We start from the raw sequence: 13,660 nt of genomic DNA on the forward strand, positions 1-13,660 counted from the left end.
TCATAACTTTACCTTTCTCAGTATTATTAAGGTACACCAATGCATCAGTCACTTTCTGTGTGCGAAAACTGCAAAAATTACTTCAGATATGCTATTTCAAATGTAAAGTTTCTTTTTTAGTTCTTACTGGGTTTGAATTACTTATGAAAGTTTACTATTACCTAAACAGGAAGTAAAGCAAGTAAAGGTATAGATTAGCGATGTGTTTCTAACTCCTCCCCTGCATGTTTTCCCCTCACTAAATGATGGCTGTAATTGCCCAATTATATTGTAATGTGATTAGCAGCATATTGGCCAATGGAGTCCCAGCCTTTATACTAGTAACTAACAATTTTTTGCAAATGTATGAAATTCTTTCAGTCATTTCTATAAGCTGATCATGGAATATATGGATACAGCTGACAGTAGAATCCTTAGGGTCTTCAGCTTATCCTCGGGTGTGTCCGAACCAAAATAATTTTTAATAGACTCGTAAGTGTGGACTTACGTAACTGGTTTCTGAATGTGCTGAACTGTTGCTAGTGCTACCTTATATACCTTTTGTCACTCAGTCAAAATAAATGAAAAGATCACAACTTTCAACAGCTTGATTCTCTTTATTTTCATAAATGTTACATCATTTTGATACCACTGTATTTCCAAAAAGCTTCCCAGTTTGGCACAGAGAGAACAGTTCATAACTTTACAAAATGTTTTCTCATTACAGTATTTTGTTGCACTGTTTATTCATGCACTCAAATTATCTGTAGTTACAGACTTAAAAAAAAAAAAAAAAAAGTGCCTAAGAAGCAATTTTTAGCGTACTATACAGGAATGCTTTGTATCTGCCTGCCTTCCCACATAATAAAGCACTTTGCTGTAGCAGGATGCTTCCATATCCAAACCATCCTACAGTATTTTGATCCTTTGCATAACCCCCTGACTGCATATTATTGTGTTTTATTTGCATACAGTGTAAAACATTAGGTCTGAATAGCTTGATGTTTTTCTGACATTCCTTTTATATAGTGAAAATATGGTGATGCACAGAATTTATATTCTGGCTGCTTTATCATCATCATCTATTAATCACATATTCATTTTCCTTTTGTAAATAATTCTGCCCAGGGTCATGTCCTCCCACAAGTTGAATCATTGTTTATACAGCAGGTGGCAATGTTCTCCATTCTAACAATTCTGTAGATAAGCTTCCTAAATTGCTTCATTACTGTGGGGACGTTCATTGAACAAACTATGAACTTATTCCCAGAAGAACTTGTCACAGTGTGAAAAGACTTAGCACCAGACTCCTGGAAACAAATCTGGTAGTCCAAGTATTGAACTTGTCTCACCCTTCAGACTATCCATATAATTATCAGTTTCTTTATCAAACTCTTCTTAAATCATTCCTATAAATTTTAATGTACTACCTACATCTCTTCCAGTTATTACAAAAAGTAGCTGGCAAGCCTAAAGCATATTACCTTGAGATCAGCTGTCATAACAGTTCAAAATAAACTTTTCCACATTTTTAATAAAGCCTTCTTGGTTAAGCAAAGCTGAGGCTAAGAAAGATCCTTATTCTACTAATGGAACGCATACAAAAGACATCAGACGCAGGGGAGAAAGGTTTGGTTGGCAAAAGTTTGCTTTGGTTTTGTAAGGTACCATTTTGAATTTTTACATTTCATCTCCAGCCATCAAAGGTTGTAAAAACAATCCTGCTGTTCCTAGAATACATACCAGGATGAAAACCCATAGAAAAATGCGATCAATTACCATGGCAACGTATTTCCAGTCATCCTGAATCTGAAAAATAAACAGATCAAATAGAAAGTAGGCATGTTTATTAGATCAATAACTTGCATTAAGATCATCTCATATAGTGAATGTAGATTTTTTTTCCCCATATACAGATTGCCTTTCATATATGCACAACTTTAATACCAGTGTTTCTGTAGACAAATTAATTCACCTTGAAGAAGCTTTATTTGAATATGCTATCTGTAAAGCCAAAAGTAGCTCTTGAAATACAATTAAGTTGTTCACCAAGACACTGGACCTCAGGAGATACAATCTCTTTTCTGTATGTCAGTCCTGGAAGTGAAAGGATATTCTGGACAAACCTGACTACCTGAGAATGTAAATCCTATTGAAATTGAAACAAGCTGCTCCTACGGGTCCTTAAGCAGTATATGAGAAGACAGAAATTAATGGATATATGATAATTTGGTATGTTGATGTTTTAATTTCTTAAGTGGTACTGGAATTTAATGACATTCTCATGCATGATATAAAATTCATCTCCTTACCTTCCATACAAAAATGAACCAAATTTCCAACAACATGTTTGGGTTTTGTTGTATTTTTTTAGGGGACGTTATAACAAGAGTGACGCTGAAGTAGTATATATGTTGCATGTTAGTAGAAACAATGGTAGGTGATAATTTTAGCTACTCTGTGATCACAATTTCAATTTTGACTTCATTTTTCCCCAGGTAGGCTAATATGAACTGAATAGTGCATTTTTTTGTTTTTGAAACTTTGAACATTTTAGTTTAGAACTTGTTCTTTGAGTTAAGGCAGACCAAAAACAAACCCTATTTTCTATACTAACTAATTTTAAGTAAAGTTCTGATTTCAGCATACACAGAATAACTTCATTCTAACCTTAAGTGTCATGCTGTATAGGATTTAAATTCAATGAAGATTGTGGTGATGTAGCTGCTGTTGTTAGAATGTTTGAGGAACAGTGATAACAAAAGAAAACTTTAATTGCATCAGGATGCAGTGTTATGGGAGATGACATTGGCTCTGTGAAAGACAAATTCTTAGCCTCTTTATTGATGGGGAACTGTGGGAGGGAGGATATAACTTTCTAAATGCCACAGAGTTGGCAGATTCCACTACAAAGATTGTAATTTGGAAATCCTAACTACAAATCTTGTAGGAGGCTACTCAGCTATGCTTCCCTAGCAATGGTTACTGTGACATGTTTCACTGGGTATGTATCGTCAATACGGAGAATGTAGTGCAACAGAGCTGCTCCCCCAAATTAACTGTTTAGTTAATTTGTAATGCAAATATTTGAAATGCAGTTTATGTAATTTACTTGTATAAAACAATGGTCTATGTTGTCCATGTTTTTTTAAGGGAGTCTTCTCTTACAAAACAGTTCTACTATGTGAAATGGTAAACGGTGTCTGCAGTCTAAGTAATGGTAAAGTATGTTCTTACCTCTTTTGCTTCATTCTGCATTTTCATATTTTCTGCAATGTATTTAACACTTTCAATAGCATCTCTCATTTCTGGTGACAGAACTGAAAATGAAAGCAGAGGATCTACAGATTCAGAGCTTGAACTTCTTGTGAGATTGCCACTGAAATCTGAGAACTTCATTCGTTGATGCTGACAACAGCTGCATGCCGTATCTTGACATACAAAGCCATCTTTGCAGCATTTGGTTTCAGAACTGTTGAAGCAGTTTAAGTTTGAAAACTCAGCAGTGTAAAATGGTTTTGGCTTCTGATTATTCTCTTCATCACTGGCAGGCCTTGTCATAAACATGATCCTGGGAAGTAAGTTCAAGAAGATGGTTCTCACCCACACGGGCATTGTGTGCGTCTTGGGTGTTCTGTAGTGCACGTTAAGTACAAATACCGTAATGACAATAGATAGAGTTACAAATATCATGGTGAAAAGGAGGTATTCCCCAATAAGTGGAATTACCAGAGAAGTAGAAGGTATGGTTTCTGTGATAACAAGAAGGAACACTGTTAAAGATAAAAGGACCGATATGCAGAGTGTCACCTTCTCACCACAATCTGAAGGCAAGTAGAAAACCAGGACAGTCAGAAAAGAAATCAGCAGACATGGAATAATCATGTTGATAGTGTAAAATAAAGGTAAACGCCTAATGTAAAGAGAGTATGTGATGTCTGGATATATCTCTTCACAACAGTTGTATTTGATGTCATGTTTATACCCAGGAGCTTTAATAATAGCCCATTCTCCACTCTCCCAGTAATCTTTCAGGTTCATTGTAGAGCCAATTAAAACTAAGTCAATTTTGGCTTTATCATAAGACCAGGAACCAAACTTCATGGTGCAGTTCTGATAGTCAAAAGGGAAGTAGGTTACATCTATTTTACACGAGCTTTTAAATATAGCCGGAGGTATCCAGGTCACATCACCTGTGTATTTCAGTAGGGCCTTTGTCTTGTCATCAACCTGGAAATCTCCAACTGCACTGTAAAGGAAAAAAAAACAACCCAAAAACCAAAAAAAAATCAGAATGCAGCTATTCCTTTTAGTTTTGTATAATGAGATATTATTTATAAAATCTTTAATCTGTTTTTGAAAGTAAACAATTACATGTTAACATGGAGCTGAACTGCATGTACAGGATTGAGTCAGTGGCTGTCATAAATTTGCATAGATAAGCTTAATTGAACAGTTGTGTAAATTTACCACAGACGATGTGAAGGGAAATATTTTCCTTTATAATAACACGACTTGTTGCAATCAATACTCAAAGGAGCAAATGTGAGCTCAAGTGCCTCAGAACCTGATGACTGACAAGAGAATACCTGCGATACTGGTATTTCCACCCCTTTTGTGGGCAGGGGAGGTGGTAATTATGGAGAGATGGATTAGGGTTGGGATGTATCTTTGTGTAAGGGATGTGTTTGGTGAGGGTTTTTGTCCCACATTGCTATCCTGATTGCTGTCATGTGAGAACTATGTGATAATTTCACTTGTTCATATGAAAAAGTAAAACTACAGAGGTAATCTAAGTTCTTAGGATTAGCTGACCACAGGTAGAAAAGGACTGTTGTGAGCCACTGGTCCATAGGCCTCAGTTTTGGATTAGCGTAGCTAAGCCCATTTCACTGAGAGCGGCTTCCTTGCATGGCAGAGGGATCCATTTAGTGATGGTTTGGCATTTCAGAGTCTTGGAAACAAACATCCAAAGCACATCATACCCGAGGCTTTTGTATGTCAGTGCTGTTGTTGCATAGGTGTTAAACTGTGAGTTTAACTGCTAAAAAAGCTAGAATTGGCAGTTGCTTTCAGTTAAAGGTCTGAACCACAGACAAGAATTTCCAGTGTAAGGGAACTTCTTGCCACCTCCCATGTAGACAGTGATAAAAACAGCAGTAAAAGCGGGAGCTGGTGAAGGGAGGAGCTGTCTCTTGCCCAGTGACGATGGTGGAGGCGACATACAGGTGAGTGCAGCCGTAAGGGGGGTGCGGGACACAGGTGTGTGGAAAAGCAGGCTCTTCAGTGAGTACAGTGAACAGGATTTTTTTAAAATGATAACATCACCTTCCCTCTTCCTGAATTAGTAAGATAAACATGCAAGAGTCTTACTTGTTATATAAAACAATATCTGGCTTCCAGATCTGGCCAGATGGCACTCGGATGAATTCAGCACCTCCATAGTCCACTGGATTCCAGCGAAGCTTATAATCATTCCAGATCTAATGGCGCAAGAAGCGAGTCCGCGTTAGGTTGGGAAGAAATTGCGATTATGTGGACTAGACTCAAACCAAGGGCCGCCGTACCACTTCTAGGGTGGTTTTATTTTGGGTACTACACTGACTCCCGCTCCCGGCGGCAGCGCTGCGGCGCGGGGCTGCTGCGCGCCTGGGGCTCCTCGGGGCGAAACTGGCGCTAAACGGGCAAACCCGGCATGTAGCGGCTTTTCTAAGTGCCGGAGGGTTGAGGCTGCGGCACCCCGCAGCCGGGTTACAGGCAGCGCCCGGGGCGAGGGACAGCACCGCACCGCTCGCCTCAGCCCGGGGCGGGAAGGCGCCTCAGGGAGCCCCGGGGGGCAGGGAAGGGCGGGAAGGTCCCTCACGGCGCCTCAGGGAGCCCCGGGGGGCAGGGAAGGTCCCTCACGGCGCCTCAGGGAGCCCCGGGGGGCAGGGAAGGTCCCTCACGGCGCCCGGGGGGGAGGGGCGGGAAGACGCCTCAGGGCTGAGGCGCCGCTGAGCAGGCGGCGGCGGCGGCCGTTGCCGGGGCTGTTGCCGTTGCCGCTGCCGTTGGCGGGTCCCTGGCTGCGCCCTGCAGTGGCTGCGTACCCGGGGGGGGCCCGGCGCCGCCGGCAGCGGGGAGAGGCGATCGGGTGAGCGGGCGGCCGCCGCGCCGGGCGCGAGCGCTACTCACGTGCTTCAGCCACAGGTTGGTCTCCATGATCTGGTTCACCTCGTCCTGGAAAAGAGGGAGGCGTCGGGGCGGGCGGCGGGGCCGCCGCCCGCGGGGCCCGGCGCCGCCCGGTACTCACCACCTTCACCAGCTGCGACATGGACACCTCGAACTGGATGATGACCGGCTCCGACACGTTCCTCACCGGCCTCACGAACTGGTTGTAGTTCTCGAACAGGGCGTCGTAGAGCCGGTGCTCGGCCTCGGAGCCGCCGCCGCCTGCCGGCGAGAGGGGCGGCGTCGAGGAGGGCGGCGGCGGCCCCGGCCCGGGCCTCCCCCCCCCCCCCCCGCCCGAGGCGGCCCCGCGGCCCCCCGGGGGGTGGCGGGACGCGGCCCGCGGGCGCCGAGGCAGGGCCGTGCGTGGTGGGCGCCCCTGTCTCGTGTCTGACGGCTGGGGCAAGGAAAGCGGCGAAGCACCGCAATGCTTTTATTTTTTCCCCTTCCCCGTGCCTCTCTGCGGATAGTTCCGGAAACGGTTTGATGGCAGTAGCGAAACTGGGGGTGCCCGAGTGCTGCCCCCTCCGGGGCCTGGGGCGCGGGGCGGGAGAAGGGCAGCTCGCGGCCGGGGCAGAGCGTTGGGTAACGCGAGGAGTCGCAGGAAAGCGGTGACGCTGCTTTGCAGCCCGAGTCTCGGCTGCGTGATTGTGGGGTTGATAACAGCCCGTTTGCTAAAACGTGAAAACGATTAAAATTGTGTAACCATTACGTTCAAAGATCTGCCCAAAGAGAATGCCTGCTAACAGCCCTTTTATTCTGCTAAACCATTTCTATCCACAGTATATTCCTACTGCCCATTTTGCTGCTGGTTCTGCTGCCCGTGGTGCCTTGTGGTTGATGAAGAAGCAGCAAATTGAAATTGTTTTCAAGCACAACCCCTTTCAACTGTTTTGGGATGGTTGTGAGAGTCTGCATTTCAAATCTTTTTCTCCCAGAGCCAAGCAGTGAGCGTCTTGAGAGCTGGGCAGTATCCAGAAGCCAATGGTCTTTCCTTTCTAGGGCACTTTCTCTTGAAATCTCTCCTGGACAAAATATCCTCCAGCATTTTAACTGGGGAAAAATACCTATTTTTGCCTTTGTGGATGACACTGTACATGAATTTGGCAAAAACACAGAACTGAAGTCTGTTGAACAAACCCTATGATTCCTTTGAAACACAAGTATAAAGCTACAGATAATTGCAAGGACACGTACATTTATTTTTCCTGGATTTTGCTATTTTTCAGAGGACAAAGAGAAGGGAAGCAAAGTGTCTGCGTGTGACTGATCTGCACTGTTTCACACAGCAGATGTTACTTTCTGATCTTTACGAGAGCTCCCCTCTCTGCCTAAGACAAGAGGGTCCTCCCATGGCAAACTGTGTTTAGCTAAAAACACTTGGATGCCAATTTTATTTTCAGGTTAGTGAAGTCACTCAAGCAAACTTGCTACTTTAAAAATGCACACCCTTCTTTCATGCTTTTGGGGAAATAGCTTTTTAACAGCCACTCTTGCCCTTATAATTATTTATTGATATCTCATATTTATGGGGTGTATCTCTCAGATCAAGATTTCTGGAATAAATGCTCCATAATCTTTTAGGTAAATAGCTTTAAGATAGATCTTTATTATAGTCCCTTCCAAATTGTCAGCCTTTTTACATGTCCACAGAACAATAATTACATCTAGCATCCACTGTATCTAGACAATAAGTGCATTAATGGATTTTTATTTAAATACTTCAGTGTTCTCTGTATCTGCAGAGACGAGGTGCACTGTTCACAGCACACATTTAAAGCTGTTTAATATTGTCTCTTTCTTCGGGTCCTTCTGTACTCTACAGTATGTAAGACTAAACCTTTGCATGTAGGGAGTTTTCTTAATGTTAAAATGGCTTTGTGGTTCTGTTTGGCATCTCAGATCAGGACTACTTAACTTGTTACTACTTCACCAGGAGAAATAATAATAAAAAAAAAAAGCCTAACAGAAAAAGCTGTCCTAGGAATCTGTATATTTCATTCGTTAGCCTGGAATAAGCTTCAACACTTACTAAAAATAAATTGCACAAAGCCATCTCCTATTGACCTCTTTAGTTCCCCCTTCACCAACAAAGAATAAGCAAATTAAGGATCACCCACCTTTAAAGAGAAAGCAGACGGCAGCAGTTAGGAGGAGAGTGTGCGAGCTCCCCATGGTGCTGCGAACCGCTGCTGCTCGGCAGCGGCTGCTGAAGGCAAGCTCAGCTGGCAGGATTGAGGCGCACGGGAAGCACTGAGAGCTCCGCTCCTCCGATGTAGGAAATGCTTGGAAGCAGCAGGCAGCAGGACCCCGAGCACAGCTCTGCGCAGTGAGCTCCCGTTAGGTTTGCTGTGCTGCCCCCTTTCCAGCTGCCCAGGCTGTCATAAACAGAGTGTTGGAAACAGGAAATAAATTGTAGGCAAAATAGATGTTATTACTGTAGTAAGGAGCAGTCATCTGGTAAGGACAGTGGGCAGGAGTCCATAAACTGGTGCATAAATGAACCCAGTAATCTGACTATGCTAAAGATTTTTCCAGTCGGCTGCTGTACAGGATGCTTCTTTATAAGAAGTTTATGCCAAGCTATTAGGACAGGTTTAGGTAATGAAAATCTTATAATTGAATTGTGCTGAAATGGATATTGACATTAGGGACACCTGATGTAGCAGTGAACTGAGATCATGAGACCTGAATTTCCAATTATACACAGTTAATGTTTGAGGGTTTTTTTCCTAACAGTGTCTCATCTTTGCAAGCACATGTGCCAGGTGCTGGTCTCTAGCCTGGTTCTTTAGTGTATAAAAAGGATGTTATTGTTCCCTGGAGTAACCTTAAGCACTCATAAATGTTGCCAGGATCTGAGCCCAGAGATGTATACACAGCAGGCAGGATCCAGCCAGAGCCAGGGGTTTGGGTTGGAGCCAAACTAGACCAAAGCTCTTGAGAATAACTGGTTTTGGACCATTCCTGCTTTCATGGGCTGGAAAGGTCAGATTTGGGAAGGAGTGTAAGAGTGCTGGATGCCGGCCTCATCCCACAAAACCCTATTGTTTATGGGAAAGGAGATGGGGGAAAATGGGGGTGTTGTGTTTGAAATTCTGGTCAAGATTATTCTCAAGCAGTAATGTAGGCTGGAAGAGCTCCAGTAGACCTTTACATTCTCATTGTAGGTTGAACAAATTTCATCTTTTTCTACTGTCATGGATTTTCTTTCTGCAGTTAAAAAAAAAAAAGGCTTGGGATTTTTTTTGGCAAAGAATTTTTATAATAAAAAATCTTCTGGAGAGAGGATGTAGCACCAGTCAAGGAAGTGGGAAAATGGGACGTTTTCTCCTCCTGTTTTTCTGGAGTTGGACCCTTCAGTAGAAACAAGTAACTGAAGTTGGGTGGTAAGGGGTTGCCTTTCTCTCTTGCCTGTGAAGGACTTACTGCCTGGGATCGTCCCATATCAGCCTTTCAGAGCTGCAGATGTTTGCTTAGTTTCCTTTTTAGTCGTAAAATCATGGTTTGCAAAGTGGCTCATTCGTTGGGTGACCATCAGCTTCCTTATCAAATTGTATGCCACTTCTTGCCTCCCTCTTGAAAAGCGCGGTGATGCGGGGACATGGGAGCCGTGGTTGTTGCACACATCTGGGCAGTCTGTGCAGGGGGGAGAGGGAAGAATTTGGGATTCCACCCCTGTTTCGGGTAATGGGGAGAGGGAGGCCTGGTGGGGCAGGAGTGCTGGTAGGGAAGGGGGAATGACAACCCCACTTAGCACGGTGCTAAGTGGTAGCACCGGGAGAAGGAGCACCAGACGGGGTTCAGCTGCTCTTGGCACAGATCTTGTTCATCCTGTTTACTCCAGCTCTCAGAGCATCATTCAGTCCATCCCCAGACACATGTTCTTTTGATAATTTCTGTAACTGCATTAGCTTGGAGGAAATAGGCTTTACTGTCCATTTGATTTTATCTATTTTTTCCAGAGAACTCAGCCATTTGGTCTTGTAGCTTAACCCTTTTGTGGACACAATTTGTTGCCTTTCTAGGGCATGCAGACTAGGTTTTTTCCCTTTCTGCCTTCTTCTTGGTTTCCCTGAATGAGCAGCATTATCACTAGGATGTTTGTTTGTTTTTAATCACAGGCAGAAATGAGCTACAGCTTCAAAAATCAGATCAGAACCAGGTTCCCCCAAATTCAGTGTTCAAACCTGAAGAGTTTGGAAACGGCTGATCTACGGAGGGAGTGAAGAGCCATTGTATCTTTCAGGTATTTTAGCTTAATTTGCCTAGTTGCTGAAATTTTCGTCAGTGTTTGTATGCACAGATGATATTTTCTCTCTGACGTCATTCGCTGGAGCTCCTGGTGGAATCAGACGGGTTTGTGGTAGGCTTATTTCTGTGGCTAGGGAGGGCGATATGATAAGAACACGTCACCATGACTGCATTGCAGAACTACATAGGAGAAGAATTTGTATGGGCAGGGGGAAGCTCATCCAGCCATGAATATCTGCAGTAACAAACTGTGTAGCCTTTCCTTTTAATAACCATGCCACTTCTAAAGCTGTTTCTCCAGATCAAATCTTGGAACCAGCTCAGGTCATGAGGAAGGGAATATTTTCCCACCTTACTCTGGAATATTGATGCTCCCTCTATAAAAAGCCAACACTGCTGGCTTTTCTGGGTTGTTTGGCTGCAGGGGTGCAAAAGAGTCCCAAACAAACTCGCCAGGAGGCAGGTGGCACGTGTGTGTGATGGTGTTGGTCGTGCCACGTGTTTGAGTGACGACAGGATTGGTCTAGGCTGAAGGAGTTTTGTAAAGGTGTGAAATGGGGATGGAGCCACCAGAGACTCCCCCCACTGGGAGGGAAGCAAAGGCTGGCTGCACACTTCTGTTGAAACAGATTCGTTAGAAAATAAGTTTTGAATGACCACTTTTTAATTTTTTTTAATGAAGAGCATTGCTGTAAAAACTCTGAAAACTGGAAGTGTTGTAGGGTCCCAGTTTATCAAACAAAACAATCTTCAATACTCACAACAGTCACCATGGAAGATGGCATTTTTAATCAGCTTCCATTTCTCCAGAAAATTTCAATTTTTGAAATATTGCCAAAAATCAAAGCAAAACCCTACTATTCTTTGAGAAGCTAAACTAGGAATAGTTTTATGGATTATGTAGGCAGAGCTGGTGGAGCTGCTGAAGATTAGGGAAAAATAGCATTTCCCATTTTAAAACCAGTTGTTAGTAGGTCAGGTTTTTGCCAAACCTTAACAATCTGGGTGAGCTTTTCCATGCTGAAGTTTGCCATGGATTGAATTATTTCTGAAAGCTTTACAAAAATACGGCGGTGATTTCTGAGAACATAACTAAGGAAAAGCATATTGCTTCACTCATGATTAAACAACCAATAAGATATATGGAAAGCACTAGAGCCACCATATCGTGGATTGAGCAACTCTAGTTGTGCAGGGATCTCCCTGAGGCGAGGGCGGTGCCTTTTGAAAACCCTCTCTGGGCTGGCGCAGTTTAGGCTGCCGTTTGCCTGTGCTCCATGGCTGGCTGAGCTGCCAAAGTCTGTCTGAACCTCTCATCGTGCTGAGGATAATTCAGCTGCAGGCTGCAGGGATGGAGCCGAGCGTTATCAGTCATTGCTGCTCGTACAGATAAGACGGACCATGAGAAGGGAGTACAGGAAATCTTGATCTAGTTGCATTCAGGTGGTGGGGAGGAATAGGGGGAAGGTGGGAGAGGGGAAGGGAGTCAGCAGGAGACTGGCTGTAGCGTGTGAGAGCGGGACAGAGCCAAACGTGCTGTTGGTGCTGGGGGAGAGGAGTGCGGAGAGGGGCCTTTGCTCTGCACCGGCTTCTAGGTCTGGTGTCTGTCGCGGTGGACTGGAGGGTCCGAGGCCGACTTGCCATGTCCTCGACTGCTTGGCTAGGGTGAGCCCCTCTCCCTTTTCCCCTCTGGAGAGTGCGGTGGTTCACAGCAACACTGATGCCTGCACTGCCTCTCCCAGATTCGTGTTCAGGGTTACTGTGGGATTTAAAGCGGCTTTACTCTCACACTGGCAGCGCAGCACTGGCAGCTGCTCTGGCTTCTCTCTGGCTTCCCTGCGAGCAAAAAAAGCTGCGTAGCAGCTGGGGCAGGGTGTGCACACGTGCTAGTGATGGTCTAAGGCACAGCAGCTCCTGGCGTACAGCCTAGTGTGGAGGAGCATCTCCCTGCGTGGACGGAGGCATCTCTCTGCTCCCTTGGGGCTGTGCGTGCCCCTGCTCATCTGGCCGCTGTTGTCTCATTTGCCTGCAGATAGAAGCAACCGCAGCTCTGCTGTTTAGGTGTAAGAGGTAGAAGAACACATTTGAGCTGGGGAAGCAGATCTGACTCCTTCAAATGGTCGCACTGCCACCCATCACCATGGGATACGTCCAGAACAGTGGATGCTGGGGGGAGGACCAGAGCACTGGGAGAGGAGGATATGGCAGCTTCTCCGTAGAAGCGTGCGCAGGGCAGGGCTGCATTGAAACGGCTGTCACAGAGGCCTCCTTCACCCTCCTGCCCTGTCCTCTATGGAGCAAGGGGACTGGAAGGGAGGATGACAGTGTTACAACCTTTCTTTCTCCCAGCATACGGCTAAGGGGAGCTGCTGCTGCTCGGAGAGCCTCACTCCTCCCCCCCCCAACCCCCCCCCCCAACCCCCCCCCCCCCCCCCGCACACACACACTTCTGTTGCTTTTTCCCTTATATCTTTCCAAGGGCTGCAGTGCAGCAGGCCGTGATGGAGTGCTCAGGCCTCTGGGAGACCTTGTCCAGCACTGGGGCTGGTCTCCAGCTCCGGGCGGTGGCACTGGGACAGGTGGGCCAGGCACAGGGAGCAGGGAGCGGGGGTAGCTGGCAGTGCTGGGGAGTTCAGCGCGTGAGCAGGGAGCGAACCCCTGGGCAGCAAAGGTGCTGGAGGTGCTCTGAGTAGCTGAAAAGCTTGCAGTGTAGCTGGTTTGGCATGTCTAAATCTATGTGGTATCTGCTGCTGCCTGGGAACATGATCCAGGTAGGGCCACAGCTCAGTTCTGATGTGGGCAGGTAAAGCCAGAGGTGTCTTCAGCTGTGGCTTGTTGGAGAACGTGAGTATGGATGTCCACTAATCCTCCCATGGAACCCTGAGCTTCCCCCCTTCACAGGCAGTGGTGGATCTTACCAGTTTGTTCAGTAGTCATTAATTGTGCCTCTTAATGGTGGTAGAATTGCTGTGTCCTGACAACACCCCAACAAAGAGCTAAAGTTGTTTTAGCCCGAAAAATATCAGAAGCCCAATTCTCTTTTGCAAGTGGAAAGCGACCTGGAACAAGGCTGGTGGGATTGTTCCGCAGCAGGAGTCTCGGCCTCTGAACAGTCCTCTGCCAAACAACTTAAGACTGTACAAGTCCTATGCGCTTGCATTGCTGATTTGTTGAGGATTATCCTTTAATCCATATTAAAATCTCCCCAGCAAAAGATGAAGGT

At 45.3% G+C, this 13,660-nt stretch overlaps 1 protein-coding gene across 1 annotated transcript; it reads right to left on the reverse strand.

Moving 5' to 3' along the window:
* Window positions 1–576: 576 nt before the first annotated feature.
* Window positions 577–8,512, reverse strand: CHRNA3 (cholinergic receptor nicotinic alpha 3 subunit). Its single transcript, XM_067305815.1, has 6 exons — window positions 8,304–8,512; window positions 6,269–6,408; window positions 6,151–6,195; window positions 5,353–5,462; window positions 3,217–4,228; window positions 577–1,788 (listed from the first exon to the last, which is right to left on the reverse strand). Exons 1-6 carry the CDS (start codon window positions 8,356–8,358, stop codon window positions 1,660–1,662), a joined length of 1,491 nt encoding a protein of 496 aa, XP_067161916.1. The 5' UTR covers window positions 8,359–8,512; the 3' UTR covers window positions 577–1,659.
* Window positions 8,513–13,660: the final 5,148 nt, after the last annotated feature.

This window comes from Apteryx mantelli, chromosome 15 (assembly GCF_036417845.1).
Source record: "Apteryx mantelli isolate bAptMan1 chromosome 15, bAptMan1.hap1, whole genome shotgun sequence".
Taxonomy (NCBI): Eukaryota; Metazoa; Chordata; class Aves; order Apterygiformes; family Apterygidae; genus Apteryx; species Apteryx mantelli.

What these genes read in the sequence shown, in the direction of transcription:
- CHRNA3 (XM_067305815.1), bottom strand. Translation starts at nt 8,358, where the DNA reads ATGGGGAGCTCGCACACTCTCCTCCTAACTGCTGCCGTCTGCTTTCTC. An exon ending in CGTCTGCTTTCTCTTTAAAG is followed by an intron (nt 6,409 to 8,303) that starts GTGGGTGATCCT and finishes TCTCGCCGGCAG; the next exon opens with GCGGCGGCGGCTCCGAGGCC. An exon ending in GATATTGTTTTATATAACAA is followed by an intron (nt 4,229 to 5,352) that starts GTAAGACTCTTG and finishes TTTCCTTTACAG; the next exon opens with TGCAGTTGGAGATTTCCAGG.